The sequence below is a fragment of the Microchirus variegatus genome (genome assembly GCF_963457635.1).
Source record: "Microchirus variegatus genome assembly, chromosome: 15".
NCBI classification, from domain to species: domain Eukaryota; kingdom Metazoa; phylum Chordata; class Actinopteri; order Pleuronectiformes; family Soleidae; genus Microchirus; species Microchirus variegatus.
This window is the reverse complement of record NC_139816.1, coordinates 21,624,646-21,641,794: the sequence shown is the minus strand read 5'-3', so window position 1 is coordinate 21,641,794 and position 17,149 is coordinate 21,624,646. Positions and strand designations below refer to the sequence as shown.

At 38.6% G+C, this 17,149-nt stretch overlaps 1 protein-coding gene across 1 annotated transcript in view; it reads left to right on the top strand.

Annotated features, from left to right (window-relative positions):
• The window catches only part of tbc1d8b (TBC1 domain family member 8B), a gene marked incomplete at its 5' end in the record, with an annotated part of 35,376 nt that extends 25,442 nt beyond the window's left edge, over positions 1–9,934 (top strand). Inside the window, 2 exons of the mRNA XM_083901630.1 lie at positions 1,267–1,412; positions 4,372–9,934. Of these exons, the coding sequence (XP_083757756.1) occupies positions 1,267–1,412; positions 4,372–4,788 (563 nt within the window). The 3' untranslated portion in view covers positions 4,789–9,934. The remainder of the gene's footprint in view (positions 1–1,266; positions 1,413–4,371) is intronic.
• Between the last annotated feature and the right edge of the window lie 7,215 nt (positions 9,935–17,149).

Sequence of the window (17,149 nt, the reverse complement as noted above, 5' to 3'; positions counted from 1 at the left end):
AGTCAAAAGGACATAAATGTGTATGACGCATTTGTGCGTGTGTCCCCAACACATGCTGGGAAGTGTAGTTCTTCATTAGAAATGGTTTTGTTCTGGAAATAACTTGTTTTGATAAACAGCAAAGGTAAGACAACATTTCTGGTTGTATTTCTTGTAACAGTGTTTTCTTCTCCTGCTGGTTTGATCCATTGGTGTTTTAACTGTGTTTTGTGAACATAAGAATGGGTTATATGAGCTTTTAGCTGAGTTTCTGACCTTTCTGTGGTTATGCAGCATGTCTGTGTTTGTTAGTTAGTTAGTTATAAGTTAGACATGGTTTTATGACGTTTTTGTCGCTGCATGTGACACTGCAGGGAGGAAGAGGTTAAGATGTCACTGCGATGTGCGACATCTGAACTTGTTGAAAGAGACTGAACCATTCATCCATTATCTACTGCTTTATCCTCCACCAGAAGGTCAGGGGGGGTGCTGTGCCTATCTCAGCTGACATAGGTTAGGGATAAACCCTGAACAGTTCGACAGTCCATCGCAGGGCCACGTTTAGAGACAAACAACCATACACCTACACTCTCATGGTCAATTTAGAGTGTCAAATTCACATAATCCCCAAATCTTCATGTTTTTGGACTGTGGGAGGAAGCCGGAGAACCCAGAGAAAACCCACGCACACATGTGGAGAACATGCAAACTCCATGCAGGAAGGCCTAGTTCCAACTGGGGCTCGAACCCGGGTCTGCTTGCTTGTTAAATTGTCACCAATTGTGGAGCATTTGATCCTGTATGCATATCAAATTTTGTTTTTTACAGTTAGATGTCTTAAAAAGTAGATATTTTTTGTGATGCCATCAAACGAGAAGTTGTTAACCAAAGGACACATTTACAGATAAACCCATGTTGATGAAAATATTAGTTAGGTATTAGTTAGCTAATCCTACATTTAAAACACAGAGACGATGAAACAAGACAGGCTAACCATACATAGCACTGTACAGGCCACTTAACCGTCATAATACTGAGATAAACATGAAAGGAAAATGTCCAATGTCTAAAGTGTAGACTCTGATCTTTTTACTTTTTTATTCCAGACCACTTTATTTGTCGATGTCTATCAGGAAGGAAGGAGAATTCCAACTAAATGAAAATAAAAAAGATCTTTCAACAAATTACGGACTTGAGCTTTAAAAAAAGAAAGAAAAGAAAAATGGATGGGTTGTTCTTCAGGCATTTCTCTCTGCAGTTTGTTCACCTGCTGTTTATACATTTCAGCATTCGATCTTCCAGAAGATGGGGTGATACGTAAAAGCCCTGAAAGAGGTAGAGGAAAAGTTGACCTGCAGGCCTACCTAAAACAATGGCAGAATGAGATCCTGAAAAAAGAGGAAACCATCAAGGACCTACCCCGTATCAATCAGGTAATATTGTCCATGTTGTTTTTAGTGATCCTTTTTGTTCCTGGAGGGGCCAAAAAGATTAAAGGGGTATAGTTTAGGTTTTTTTTTTTTGAAGTGCTGTTGTCTGAGTTACTTTCTGAACTGTGAGCAACTGTGTGCCAGGCATGGACCTGCTTGAGGTATGAATGCTCACCCTCAGTGAAAATCTATGCCAGCTTAAGTCTATGATACTAGTGCAGTGCCTGCAGGAAGTATGTATTCCTATAGTGGGAGCTGAAGAAGATTTTTCAGTTATGGTAATGCATATTAGGGAACGTAAAGGTGTGGCTGACAGTCACAACAGCTAGCTATGCTAATGCTAACCGAAAATTTTTAAAAAAATTGCATTGTGCCTAATGAGGTTGCACAGTGTTTGTATTATGTTAGCCCTACGCTAATGCTAATCGTAGCCTTGCTAGCTTACCTTTGGAAACAGGTTCGCCAAGTAAGCCAAAAGTAGTAGCATGCTAATGCAAAATAAATATGTGCTCGCGTATGGTGGGGTGGTGAATAGACACGGACTTTGTCGTTTCAGTATAACACCATGTTCTGCAGTGAACTGTGTGAAAATGTCTCACCCACTGTGAGGAGAGCCTCTTCACTCCCACCTCCTCACTCCAGACAGTGCAGCTGCTGCTGATGAGCCGCTGCTGATGAGCCGCTGCCTGCCACCTGGTGTAGCGTGATAAATCAGCGAAAGTGCAGCATGATAAAAACTTGAAATCAAGAATGCACACCATCGGGCCATGCTCAACCCATATCCAAAGTCAAACACACAGACAGAACTTGCTTTATAGATACATCTTACAAATATGTTCACTGCTTTATCCTAGTGTTAGGCAGCCTGTTCTGACTGGTATACTGCTCTCTCCCCTGAAATAATCACAGCATTTTTATCACAGCACACATAAGTATTTGATGCTGCCTCCCTCAGTAAGTTCAGTTGTGTTACTGTGTAACTTAGCACTTAATTCCTTTCGATTAATCCAAGTGACACAAACCTACCAAATGAGAGAGCAATGGACGGGTAGCTCCTGTTTACCTGTGAGCTAAAAACACCTAACTATAGTTTTAGTCAGAAATAAAGTGTCTTACTATCAAGTAGTATCGCTAAAGGAAAAGCAAAATAACCATTCTGTGATGAGGCGATGAGTCATACTGGTGGAAAAGCGCCAAATTACAGCAAGTTAAAGCAGTAACAATGTTGGTAAAGCTACTTGGAAAATATAGTGAGCTAAGCTACCAGTTACTCTACATTAAATTGAGCTTCACTACACCGAAGCTAATCCCCAGAGAAAAGTAGCAATCTAAGCTACAGCAACATGGCAAAAGTAGTTTTGCCATGTTGCTGTAGCTTAGATTGTAGCCATTGAAGCTATTTATTTTTTCTATATATATTGGAACAACTTCCTTCCAAGTCAAAGCTATCTCAGTGATCAATTAAACTTATCAGACAGATAAACAGGCAAAGATGTTACATTCTATTGTTTAATAAACAATAAGTTGTGCTCTCTCCTAAACCAGAACACACAAATTTGGCAACAAAAACCAAACAAAATTTTTGCACAACATTTTTTGTGGTTCAAATGGTAACAAAAAGCAGGTGTTGAGACTGTGTATGTTCAACTGTTTAAACTGTTTAACTAATTAAAGCATTAACATACTGTATGTATATCAAGGCATTTCATGATGATGAAGTTTCTCTGTGTCATCAAAACATTTTTTATTATTCAGAACTAAGGCATTTATTGCAGCCAGGATATTATTGTATATATATATATATATATATTGAGGATATTATAGAACACTGCCACTGCGCGGGTGCTGAATGGAAAGCAGTTTGAATTGTAAACCGTGTCTGGTTTAGCCTCTTCCCCACTTGTGATGGTCACAGCTGTGTGGACAGTGATTAATATGCATATTTTTTTGGTTTGCCCTGGTAGACAGTGAGTGATGCGTTGTCACTTTTCAGCACCTGTGTCTTAATCAGCGGCATTTGCGTCTTTACACCCGGGGGAAGCTGGTGCCAACCAGGCTCGTTTTCTTGGCTCGTAATGTTTTTGCCAAATCCAAGTGAAGTAAAAAACTTATCTTCAGCGAAGTCCCTGCCCTTTCTTGTGTAAGAACTCCACCAATACCAACACTACACTGTCTCCGAGCCTCTGAACCGGCCTCCGCGTCTCGTCCCTTCCGAGGTATGGACCCGGCCAAATTTGTCTGGTTTACTGACAATGTAATGGATGAAGCTGCATCTTGCCTTTGTTGGAAAGAGCGTTTCATCCACAGTAATGTTGACACCTGGTTTACAGCAGGAGTGCGCTGTGGGACACCAGGCTCGGTGCATATTGTAATGAATACTTGTACCCAGCACTTTTTCAAACCACACCCAAGCTTATGGTTATTGTCCCCGGCACAACAATCTGACGCCCTTGGTCGGCTCTACATATATGGCGGTGGCGTCACTGACTGATCCCCTATTTCAGAACGTGGTAGAAAGATCCACTGCGCTGAGCTTCAGAGATTTTTGTCAAAATGTAGCTTGCGTGGACATTACCACACTACTTGGTCTATATAAGAGCTAAGCTACTGAAAAGCCTTTAGATTCAGAAAACAGCCACGCTACCACGCTACTGAGAAATGTAGTTTTTCTAGTAACATCGCTACTTGTAGCAACTTTACTGCCCAACACTGAGCAGTAAACATATTTTTTATGTATTATAGACTTACCTGCTGTAGATTTTATTAGGTGAGTCTTTGTTGCTGAAGTTGCTGAAATCTGTTATTCCTTGTGTCCCATCTGGCATCCGACATTTTCAAAAGCTTTTACAACACAATCATTGATTTTGTTTAGCTCATGCAAAAAAAAAACCCTGCACTATCTAACATTCTCAGTATGATATGATGAGATGGTAAACTACATGTGCTGGTTCTTCTTTTTCAGACTCAGTTCATCCAGTTCTCTAAGACCCTCTACAACATATTTCATGGCGATCCAGAGGAGGAATCTCTTTACCGAGCTGTGGCTCATGTGACCAGCCTTCTCCTGAGGATGGAGGAGGTGGGGCGGAGGCTGCAAGGGTCCAGCAGCTCACCAGAATCTGCAAAACCTACTAGCGCCTCTGCCGCGGAAGAGTCTTCAACCGAAGAAGCCTCCTGCACACCAGAGACCTCTGGCTCCCCCAACTCCCACAACAGTCAGGAAGTAGTGGAGGTGGAGTGGTCATTTTCGTTTGAGCAGGTCCTGGCTTCTCTGCTTAACGAGCCGGCCATAGTCGGCTTTTTTGAAAGGCCTTTCGACTTTCAGACCAAACTAGGACAAGTTAAGGTCGCCCAGCTGAAGCTCAAAGTGAATAAGTGAATGGATGCAAGGGATACTTTGCTTCTGATCCAAACCTAGTCATTTATTTCTCTTGGATATAGGGCAAAGGGTGTTATTAAGGCGACTGGTGCATACATCAAAATTCCAGATCGTGCGCGCGTTTGTGTGTGCACAGACACATTTCAGGCGGCTGTTCCTCAGATTTAATTATGCATTTTCAGTCTCACTGACGATTTTCGTTCTCTTATGTAGCCTCTGATTATTGATATGATATAATATTTTGTCCCTTCATGCAGTGGTGGACAAACACAAACAGTATAATTTTGTATTCTGAAAACACGACAGACCCAGTGTGTCATCATGCCCACTCAGCTGTCTGTGATGTCACGCACCACAACTAGTGACTGGGACACAGTGACACAGGGACATTACTCCCTGGATGTATTGATATGTGTTATCTTTAAGATAAAAGAAGTGTTCACTGCTGTAAAGTAAAACATTCTGTAAATGCTAATGTGTCCTGTGACTGCAGTGTCTCCTGCTGAGTGTAGCCTGTAAATCAGGAGTTCTCAAATGTTTGGAGGCCAGGGAATTCTTACTGGGGAGATAAAAATGTTCCATGCCTTTCATAATTCCAACACTGACTAAATATATGCTCACTGCCATTTGTTGTAGATGCTGTGTCAGGTTCTTCAGTTATTCTGCAGTGCATCACGTCTAGCATCTCTAAGGATGGTTATCAAGAGTTGGTTCTTAATTTGGATGATCAGTTACCGTGACTTCATTATTTTACACACATACATAACAATGATTGCATTTACAAAAAAAATAATTGTAATCCAAATTGTTTTGGTTGCTCACGGATCCTCATTGGTCAATATAAAAATGTTAACAAGTATCTGGACCAATGGTGCTCCTATAGATGTTTATGTTAAATCATTGGTTCTCAAAGTGCGGCGCGGGGGCCAATGGCGGCCCGCTGAAACATTCCTTGCGGCCCGCAATGAATTACAGTTGATAGTTTTAATCCAGGAGGTACTAAGCTTGTTAAATGTTTATTGGACATAACTGGATACAGACCAATAAGTGTAAACAAACATACTGGGTATTTACCTGGTTTCTATATGGTGAATTTTAGTGTATTATTGGGTTATAAGCTGGTAATAAGTAGGTAGCTAGTAAATATATGGTAACAGAAATGTGTTACTTGGTATTAACCTGTAATTAGAAGGTAAGAACAATGGCCAAAATACTAATACAATTACTATATACAGCGTTATTGTATTAATGCTTAAATTACATTATATTAACTCTTATATTACTTAACGCTAAACTGTAGAACTGAAATCTGGTCATTAAAATTATTACAAATGGGATTTATTTCTGTTTTTTTTTTCTTTGGCGGCCCTCAGTCAAATGTTGGTTCCTAAATTGGCCCTCAGATGTCAAAACTTTGAGAACCCCTGTGTTAAATGGTATCTATTTATATAGGATTTATAACTCTTGATGACCATGTGAAAAGCCTTAAATTACTTTTTTCCATTCACTATGGTAAACCTGGAGTGTTCTTTAACCATTAATGATGCAGTTATGTGTCTTGCCTCGGGACACACCGTGAACAGCAGAGCCGGGTATTGAACCATCGCCTTCTGTTTGAATGATAACACACATCGCATTGCAATTTGTCATTCCCAACCTTTCAATAATGACGACGGCACCAGTGTCAGGTGATTACATTTGTCGTTGCACTGCATTGTTCACTCTCTAGCAAACAAGTGCTGGAAAGTTTGGTCTCACTTCTAACTTATGTAAAACCGTAATCATGAGGGCGTTGCCTTATTTATTGTTAAAATATTCACAGCTTGGTTTAAACAGAAGTGAGAAGAACACTTCCTTATTTTTCAGTATCAGTATCTGTAATAATAACAGTAATAATAACGATAATAATATTCCTGATAATATCGCTGTCCAGTTCCCTTTAAACAAACGTGACTTCAGTATCCAGATCTTTGAGTGAAGATTTGTGTTTTGCTGATGCTGCTAAAATGTGTAGCAACAATCTTCAGATTGACAGACTTTATCCATGCACAGTCATTGTATCTTCCAGCTAAAGCACCATTTGTACTGCCTGACCTAGCCAACGTGAAATGTGCATCTACTTGACTTCGTATGTACATTTGCAAGAAATATTTGTGCCGTCGCTGGTGCGACTGCAGCATCAGTCTGAGAATCATCACTGCTGAACCATCCTTGCAAAATCCTACACAATTTCGTGAAAGCATCTATGAATCTGAATATTTCCTGACGAATCAGGCATAATTGAATTTTTCTGCCTTCCCCTAATCTTTTGGTTGGTGGACCCCCTTTGTCCCTGACCCCACTTTGAGATCTGCTGCTGTAAATGTCTGCTTTTTGTGTGAAACACCAGCTTTTTTTTCTTTTTTAATGCGGATGCAGAATAAACAGTTGTACAGCGAGGAAGGATGAGCTGAAGCCAGTGTCTGGAGTCTGAGGAAGGATGTCACGTGCAATCTGTGGCAAACACTTGGAGATTTAATTATGGTATTTTGCATTTCCAGCACCATGAAACCGTTCTATACTAGCACTCAGCACTCATCTGTGTCCTCCCTCAGTAGCAGTGCTGTAGTAGAAATCTATGAGATGACTGTGTCGCTGCTGCAGGGAGTGCAGCTCTTCTGTCAGCTCAGAATGTTCTGTGTGTGACCTTTACAGTGCTTAAGTAAATGTAGTGTGTTACACTCTAGTATAGACATTCAGTTCAATAGTTGATTCATTATTATGTTAATGAGGCTAGTATTGATAATGTAATATAGGAGATACTGTATAGAGGACACAACTAAAACCTTTAAAAGGATTGAAGGATATTTTAGTTTCTATCAAATCTCAGGGTTCAATTTGTGTAAAATAAAAGGAGAGAAAAGGGATATTTTCTTCGACCTGCAACATAATATAATGATATACAAGTTATATATATATATACAGTACATATATGTAGAGAGAGAGAGAGAGTTCATCTTGTCTGTAACATAAGTATGGAGCATGTGTAGCATAGTTACAGGCATTGTCACTTGCTAAGAGCCGTTATTACTCTTGTGACAAAAAAGCTTGATTTCCAGTATTTCAGTTTCAGTTTTCTTCATTTCTGTGTGTCTTAAATTTCTCTTTGTTTCTTTCTTTGCCTCTATCTCAGTGAATACTTTGCACAGTTGTTTGAGATTCACCTGCTGTAGATGTGTATAAGCCTGTATCTGGGTTAGGCCTCAGAGTTGTTGGATTTTAAAAGGGTCCAGCAATGTGTTCAGCTGCAGCGTGTTCTCTCCCGGGGCCAAATTCACACATTCATAGAGCTTTACCTCTGCTTGTGTGTGATTCAAGTGTTTTAGAGGCTTCTTAAAAGTAAGCAAGTGCAATTTTCTGTTTGCTATATATATATATTTTTATTATGCATTTTCTTGGAATATATTCTTGTTGTTTTCTTAATGAAGATTCTTTCACTTAAAGGTCCAATAGGCAATACTCGAGCCTCTTAAGTTGTCACAGTTGAGCATGCATATCAGACCAAAACAAAAGTGGTGGTGATAGATAAACAGCAGTAAGTGAGCATGTCTGTTGTAGCTGCTCACCAATGACAACATGCATGTAACATAACATTATGCATCAAGACATTATGGTTGACTCACATATGCAATGGAGGTGTCAACCATATATTGGCATTAGGTGGTGCCCAACTGGGTTGTGGGTCCATTGCGTGGCTTTGCACGCTTTTGCGTTTAGCAGAAGTCTAGAAGTATTCAACTTGCCAAACTTTGGACAATCAAATCACATTATGCAAATATAACAACACGGGCAATAGCCAATGCTTAAATGCCCTTAACTACACAGCCCAAATGGGCCTCGTAAAAAATATATTATTCTTCCCATTGCTGATGTTATTTGTCAGACAACCAGCGCCCAACAATCGTGGGCATCACTGTAGCAACATTACCAACTGTTTACATAGTCGATCATAATATACAATACTGCTAACATGCAATAGCCGCATGAGAATGCAGAACAAACTTTCTTTAGAAGTGAATCCATAGAGTTCTTCTCCTTCAGTTCGTTCAGCTGTATGCACTCATTTTCTTTCAGCCATTTCCATTTCTCCTTAACTGTGAACCATATGCAGCTCATTAAAAAGTGTGTTTACTGTCGTTTTCAAGCAGAACTTGTGATCACGACATAGACAATGTATACAGGACACCATTGAAGACTGAGCTAACAGGAACTTGACAGGTTGTGAATCTGGCAAGTGGACTGTTCTCATTTGCTCGTATTTGAATGCAACACACAGTAAATACTGTATACGTTTTTCTGATGGTACTTAAATAACTGCTGGAAAAAGTGTGCAATGTGACATCATTATTATGAATTTAGGTCATATTTGAATATATTGACATCTTCTGAGGCAGATTGTTGTATATTGGACCTTACAGACTTTATTTGGTTGTGTGTTTGTGGGGGATTGACGTATGAATTGCTTTCAGAAAAAAGAAAAAATGTTGTCACTGTTTACATTATGTTAAAAATGAAAATCCACACTTGAGTGTTTTACATTTTTTTTCGTGACATCATCAGCTGAAGCCATAATCAAACAGCAGCAGAGTCAGCAGCTCAGTCTGAGCTCTGAGGAGCTGAGTAACTGATCTCATTGCAGACACACAGCAGATCATTTTTCAACCATGGTATTTTAGTTTCTTGCTGCATATGTACCGTCCTCAGACTTCAAGAAATTATTTTTAAATAATCAAAGAGTGTGTTATATTTCTGCTAAAACTATGTCAATGCTTGGTCTTTTTCCTGATTATTTAACTTTGAAAGGTATATACAAAAAAAAGAGGTTTGCTCTCAGGGTGAATCTGTTGGAAACGGTTTCCTCAGACATGGCTTATGAAAAAAAAGTTCTGCAAATATAAATTCAAGGAGATGACTTTGTTAGAACGTTTGTCAAATAAGAGGAAAATCATGGTGTCAGCTCTGCTGTCATGGTGAGGAGAGTGGGGACTGGAAATCAGCTATAATCACTTGTCATTGTGTTGATTTTAGCACAGAAGTTTGTGTTTACCTGCTTGATTATGTCTTGTTTTCACAAAAATGTACCACAATAAAAATTCTATCATTATTCCTAGTTCTTTTTTTTTTTAAACAATCGTACACCATGTTTTCTACATACTTAGTCCAAACTGTGTGTCAAAATGTGCAATCACCACATCTGAGAGGAAATTGGTTAAATGCATTTGGGTGCTTGAAGTCCTTGGAGATGCTTCAGTTTTAATGTTGTATTTTCCAGGTTTGAAAAGTGCTTGAAAATAGGATGAAGATGATAATAGTGCTTGATATTCTGATTTCCATCCATCTATTATCTACCGCTTTATCCTCCACTGAGGGTCGCAATGCCAATCTCAGCTGACAGAGGGCGATAGGCGGGGTACACCCTGGACAGATCGCCAGTCCATCGCAGCGCCACATAAACAACCATTCACTCTCACATTCATAACTACAGTTAATTTACAGTGACCAATTCACCGTATCCCCATATTGCATGTTTTTCGATTGTGGGAGGACAACCCGGAGAAAACCCATGCACACACGGGGAGAACATGGAAACTCTGTGCAGAAAGGCCCTTGTTCCAACCAGGACTCAAACCTGGGTCGAGTGCTAACCACTACACCAACTGTGTGGCCCCAAATACTGATTTCTTTCACAAAATAGCTTATTGACTGAATAATTAAGCTTATTAGATTGAGCGAAAAAAATTTTTACTAAAACCTGGGTCTGGGCCTTGTGTGTATGACCGTGACTATTATAAAACATGATTTTGGTTTATAGCAAAATCTCCCCTCTTTTAATGTGAAAGAAACAGTGAAATAACTTTCTTATGTATATATTCAACTTCATTCACCACGGCTGCAGGAAAAGCCTTAAAAAAAGAGCTTGAAAAGTGCTTGAATTTGACCTGCATGAACTGTGTTTATTATTTAAATATTATTATGCATACACAATATTTGTTGAGTATACATAATTAAAAGAAACAGCAACAAAATGTTGCCATGTTACTTTACAGTAAGGGTTTATGTGAATTACGATATTATCACATATTGCAAACTAGAGTATTTGCAGTATTTCGTGAGCACTTGGCACCATCTAGTGGACTGAAAAGTCTATCAGTTTTCTATGCTATTACACAGAACGTTTAATGTATATCAGTAAAAAAAAAATTGCACGCAAAAATCCCCAACAACCAATACTTGGTATATCAAAAGACATATAATGTCATGGCTCAGTTGCTCAGTGCTAGAGCAAGTTATCTTTCAACTTGAAGAGTGTGGTTAACATTCCTGGCTCTGCTAGTTTACGTGCTGATGTGCCCTTGCGCAAGACACTTAACCCCAAGTTGCTCCTGATGGCCGTGCCAGCAGCGTGTGAATGAATATGAAAGATTAGTGACAGAAAATGCTAGGTGAGCCTTTTAAAAACTCTTTTACTCATGTTACTGTTGGCAACTTCCATGATAGAGGAACGAAGTGGCAGTTTTATCTGACATGACTGTCATTAGCAATGTGACCAATAATAAATAATATATAATAAATAAAAATAATCAGTCTTCAGTGAAACTATACTGTGAAATAACATGCTCACTTCTAGCTTGTTGCACAACATGTATATGGGAACAGGAGGTTTATTATTATAACAGGAAACCCAGGCTATGCTAAATGAATCATGTTGCATCTGTATACCCATGTTTTAATGACGTGGATGTAATAAAGAAGTTTTTTATGATGACACTCCTGCTTACTGGCAACATAGCAGCAACAAAAATAGCCTCTATATGGAATGAAAGAAACTTGGGGTCCCACTGTGTCATGTCATAAATCCTGATTTTCTGTGTATGTGATTGACAGGCTGCAGTGTGACCTGGTGACTAATGGCCTCTGCGTGTCTCTCATACTATTCTGGCTCAAAGGTTTTGGTTGTAACCCCCCGAGTTCATACTGTAACCTTAACCTCCTTCACCTGTTCTGGATTCAGCCTTGACGCATGTCACGTCGGTGACGTGTCAGTCTGCTCTGTAAATTGAGGACTTCCTATTTTGGTTCATGACAAAGTACAGTCTGTTCTTTCTTTACAAACTTCCATGAATCTCATTCAAGTTTTTTGGGGGTTTTTTTTGGGGCTCTTTTTCCCGATATTGGATAGGATTGAACAACATGAAGGGAGGGGAGAGGGGCACATAGGAAAGGACCATAAGTGGAATCAAACCCAGATCACTGCAGTGGGACCTTTGCCTCCAACTGAGCTGCCTCTGACTGTAGGAGGAACAACCACACATTTAACTGGCCTGATAATCCCAACACATCTTTTTTCGACAGGAGTATTATGTTAAATATTTTTTTTTAAAGAATTAAAACAAACAAACAAACAAACAAAAAACCCAGCATGCATTCTGAGAATAAAGTCAGTTATGTGATTAAAGTAGAATCTGAGATTAAAAATTCTAAGATTAATGTCAGAATAATGAGAAAAAAGTCTGAATTCTGATATTAAAGTAAACCTTTGAGATTAAAGCCAGAATTCTGAGGGAGAAAAAATCAGAATTCTAAAATTAAAGTCTGAGATTAAAGTCAGAATTACGAGATTAAAGTAGAATCTGAAATTAAAGTCAGAATAATGAGAAAAAAAGTCAGCATTATTTGCAAAGCCATGCAGGACAGGACCTGTCCTAAAAATGTTGGATTTTATTTTATTTTATCTTATCTTATTATTATTTGTATTTGTATTTTTATTATTTTACAGCATTAATTCTGAAAATAAAGTCAGAATTCTGAGATACTACAGTATACTTATACACTATTAAGCAATCGTTAAGCATGAATAAATATTGAATTCATAATTTATAACACATGAATACTCATTAGTACGTAGTTTATATACGGGTTATAAATGTTTTACTCATCATTTATAAGCATGCCACTAAATATACAGCGTGCTGAAGTGTTGGCATGTACTGAGGTGAGACAGCAGTCGCTTTAAGTTGATCAAAGAGCTCTTTTGTTGGTGGTGGATTGTTTTTGGTGAATTATTATGTAATGTGCAAAATAAATGTCTCTTCTTTTTGCTTTCATGCAGATTGACAGTGATGCTGCTGTGGATGATGCCTTTGCATTCCTCTCAAAATACTTAGATTATGACTATTGCTGCCCACAACAATGCCTGCAATACATGATTTAATAAAAATATACTTCAGGTTTTCATTCCGTAACAAAGAAATCCTTACAATTTAAGCGTATAACAATCACATGGTAATAAACATACAGACTTTGAAGATAATTTGTGGAAGATTTTGTGGAGAAAATCTAATTTAGAGGAAGTGCTGGCTTTTGTCCAACATCAGATCATGACCAGTTTTTTGTCTGTTTTTGTTGTTTCATTTATTTCGTTCGGGGGTGCAGTAGCTCAGTGGTTAAGATTGGTACTCCATCATGGTCACAAGTTCAACTCCACCCCTGTCTGTACTCAATTGTACGTCGCTTTGGATTAAAACATCTGCTAAATGACATTTGATCCTCTGCTTTTTGTTGTTGTTTGCTTGTGCTCTGGTTCCTATTTGTGTTCCACTCCCTTCCTTGTTTGGAGTGTTTTTGCCTTTTTTGTGTTTATTTCCCAACCTGTATTTGGGTCCTCCTTTTTGTGCACTGTGACAAAGTAGATTAAGGAGCACTGTTCTGAAAACAATACTGGACAGATCTTAGATGCTAATACGTTAATATGAGAGTGATTTAATTAGCACCTATGTAGCCTTCAGTTATCATCAAAACTCAAAAGATGAAAGTGGGCTACTCTAAAAACATGGTGGTCCAAAAGGGCAGCCTCTGTAGAGCCAATTGTCTTCACAACGTTGTGACTTAAACTATTTTTAAGTTAAGGAAAGAGAGTACTTTTGCTTCTTCTGTTCTTCGAGACATGCATATATACTGTTGTATCATGTATTTGTCTTGATTTTGTGTCCTTTGCCTGGCTGCGATAATGATGATGATGATGATGATGAGACATCTGACACTTTCCCCTTGTCTCGTTATACTGTACAACACCACAGGTCTTGGTTGACCAGGTGTAGCAGAACAAAACTGTAACTTCAAAAATGACGTGGTTGTTTTCTGTATGATGTCTTCATATAAATGAATGGTAAATAAATCAGTCTCATCCTACTCAATGGACAATTCATTACAGTTTTAGTGAGTGAAAGAAACAGTTGGAGACGCTCTTCCTGTATCAGGGTTAAATAACTTTTTTCAACACGCAACAGAGTGTTATTGTTTTTTTGCTGCAGGGGCAGAAAGTTTTGGCCTCCTACCCCCCATTTCACACACCATGCTCCTCCAAAGTGTACGAGGAGTTATTAATAGCAGTGAGGAAGCGTTTGAAGCTCAGCTCTCACCAGTGTATGGTGGTATGTGTTTTGTAAAAGCATCCACGTACATGCACAGACTGTGCAGCTGGTGGTTACCATGCTGGTAAACATGGCAGCTTCAAGGAAAAGTCTCTTCCTCACTGTACGTACAGTATACACAAAATATATACGACCATTTGAAATGCACATTTAGCTAATTTTAAACAACATTATATCTTTTGAAATAGTAACTCTGACATTTGATGGGCCCTCTCACAGTCCATAAGCACCAAGATGTGCTTCAACTGCACACTCAGCTTTAATTTGAGGGTATTTACATCCAAATCGGGTGAACGGTATAGGAATTACAACACTTTCAATATGTGACACCCACTTTTTAGGGGACCAAAAGTAATGGGACAATTGACTGAAAAGCTATTTCATGGAAGCAGGTAAAAGTTCTGGAGTTGATTCCAGGAGTGATATTTGCATTTGGAATCTGTTGCTGAAAGTGTGCAGTTAAAGTGCACTTAGTTCATTTCATTTCAAATCCATTGTAGAGCCATAGAGCCAAAAAGAAGAGAATTGTGTCCATGCCCCAATACTAAATGTGGTCTTCTCTGCTAATTAGGGCCCAGATATAAAAAAGATGGTTCTTCTTCTGCAGATTTAAAGGTGAAGTAGGTAGTTTATAGTGCCATCTAGAGGAAAGGCTGAAATTTACAACAAAGACCTGCTGCTCTGCTCACCCCCTCCCTTCCCCGAGCGCTACAGTATCCTCAGCCGGTCAAATGTCGTCCTCGTTGTCTTTCTCCGTGTCAGCAGATGAGGTTCGTGAGGCGAGGGAGAGGGCGAGCTACCGCGGCCGTAGCAGACGAAGCGGAGAGAGAGGAGGCGGGACTTCCGCTACAAGTAAAGAGACGCTTGTTTTGTTCTCTCGCGTTTGTCCTTACAGGCTCCGGTAGAAACATGGCGTCTCGCTGCTAACAGTGGCAATGCAACCGCGGTCCGCGACCATGTTATTTTACATGACTTTTTGAAACACTCCGAAAATGAAACAAAAACTATTATACAGCGACTAGACAATGCAGGAGCACATAATATGTATAAAAAAGTGGATTTTGGGTTATATAAACCCATAAATACTACACATTGTCCCTTTAACAAAACAATAACAACTCAAGAGCACCTCCTTATGAACAAACAATAACATTACATGAACATTACAGCTACTTCATGTCTCCTTACAGTGGTGCTGCTCAAATGAATGAGGGGAAACTTGGGCGACTCCGTGGGGAGGAAGTTTACAGAGACATAATGGTGTAGAAAGCTATGTTAAGAGAAACCTGAACTTTTAACTTTTCACGGACGTTTTTGTTTTCTTCAATTAGACAGATATCATGATGTATCACCATATAATTGTCTTGCAATGTATTGATTATCACAGAATTGTTGTTTTGTGATATTATTGTGAAGTACCCTGTGATTTACAAACTTAATTGTCCATATTTGTTAACATAATTGTAAGATGTCGTAGACGTCAGCTTATGTAGACTGTTGCAGGTTTGTTAGAGTTGTATCCCTGCTGGCAGCCGTGTTTTTGTACCTCACGAGAGTTCTCAGCACAGAAGCAGACTATGTATTAGTCCCTTGTACAGTCACACTTCAGGAAACCTGACCAACGCCTTTAAGGTTGTTGTGTACTGTCCTATGTAAATGTAATGTATTGTATCGTATTGGATTGATACTATATATTGTAGGCTCATCGCTACAGACAGTTTTGTATGTTGTGTGTTAATATTATTAAGACCAGCATACTTCTCTTAATATTTACATTATGTTAGGAATATGTGATTATTAACATTATATTTATCTTTTAGTAACACCAATTAACCTCAAACATGGAGGAGTCTTGTCCAGAGGAACTGAAGAAGTCTTTTTAGATGAGAAACATTATTTAATAAACTTTTGCCTCCAGCTGCTGTAGATACATCAATGAATGACTGAGCATCTTCACAGACTCACACGAGGATGTTTTTCAAAAAAGCCCTGACACATTTCTACCAGTATAGTTGATGCGTTATTAATAACTGATTTTAAGTAGAAATGTAGGTCAATCTAAATAAACGGAATGTTGTGGGAAGATAAAAACGGTTAAAGCATAACTACATACATAAAGATGTATTATTCAAAGCAACAATGTTGTTATTCATTCAGGACTCCTTTAAGACAACTAATCATTCATCAGCGCATTCCTTTTGTGAATGGGAATTGTAGACACGTGACAATGAATTCGCTGAAGGTTTTCTGTCTCAATCAGCACAAACAAACCTTTGCTTTAATCACTTTAATCAAGTCACAGTCACAGATGAGCATGATCGATCATGTTTGTGTATTGAAAATCCAAACGAACACATTGACAGTTATTGCCAGTCTTGCATGCAACACACACATTTTTAGTTCGTTAATCGCTTGTAAACAAAAATAATTTAATCAAGTAATTTGCATCTTCGCCGCCGCCTACATTATGGTCTTTTATGACATAAAAACTGATTAAAATAAGCAAAAGTTCATCTGTAACAAAATGTGTTACTTAATCTGCAAGTCAAGTTACTGATGAATAGTCAGTGCTTACTCCCACTGAACAAATGTATGCGTATGCATTTGAGTAATAAAGCAAATGATACCTTTAATATATTTTATATTCAGCCTCATTCTACTTTTCTGAGTGGAAACTGAAGTTTGTCTCCCACAATAGTTTGTGGTTAGTTTGCGATACGCCAAATTAAGAATTTCAAACAATTAAGTAACAAAATAACACATTTGTATTCACGAATGAAGTCACCAGTCAGGACCATCAACTCCAACAGTATGTGCTATAATTAAAATCACAGATTTTCTCTCTACGTATTTTGGGGTAGAGAGTGAATGTTATACAAATCAACACAAAC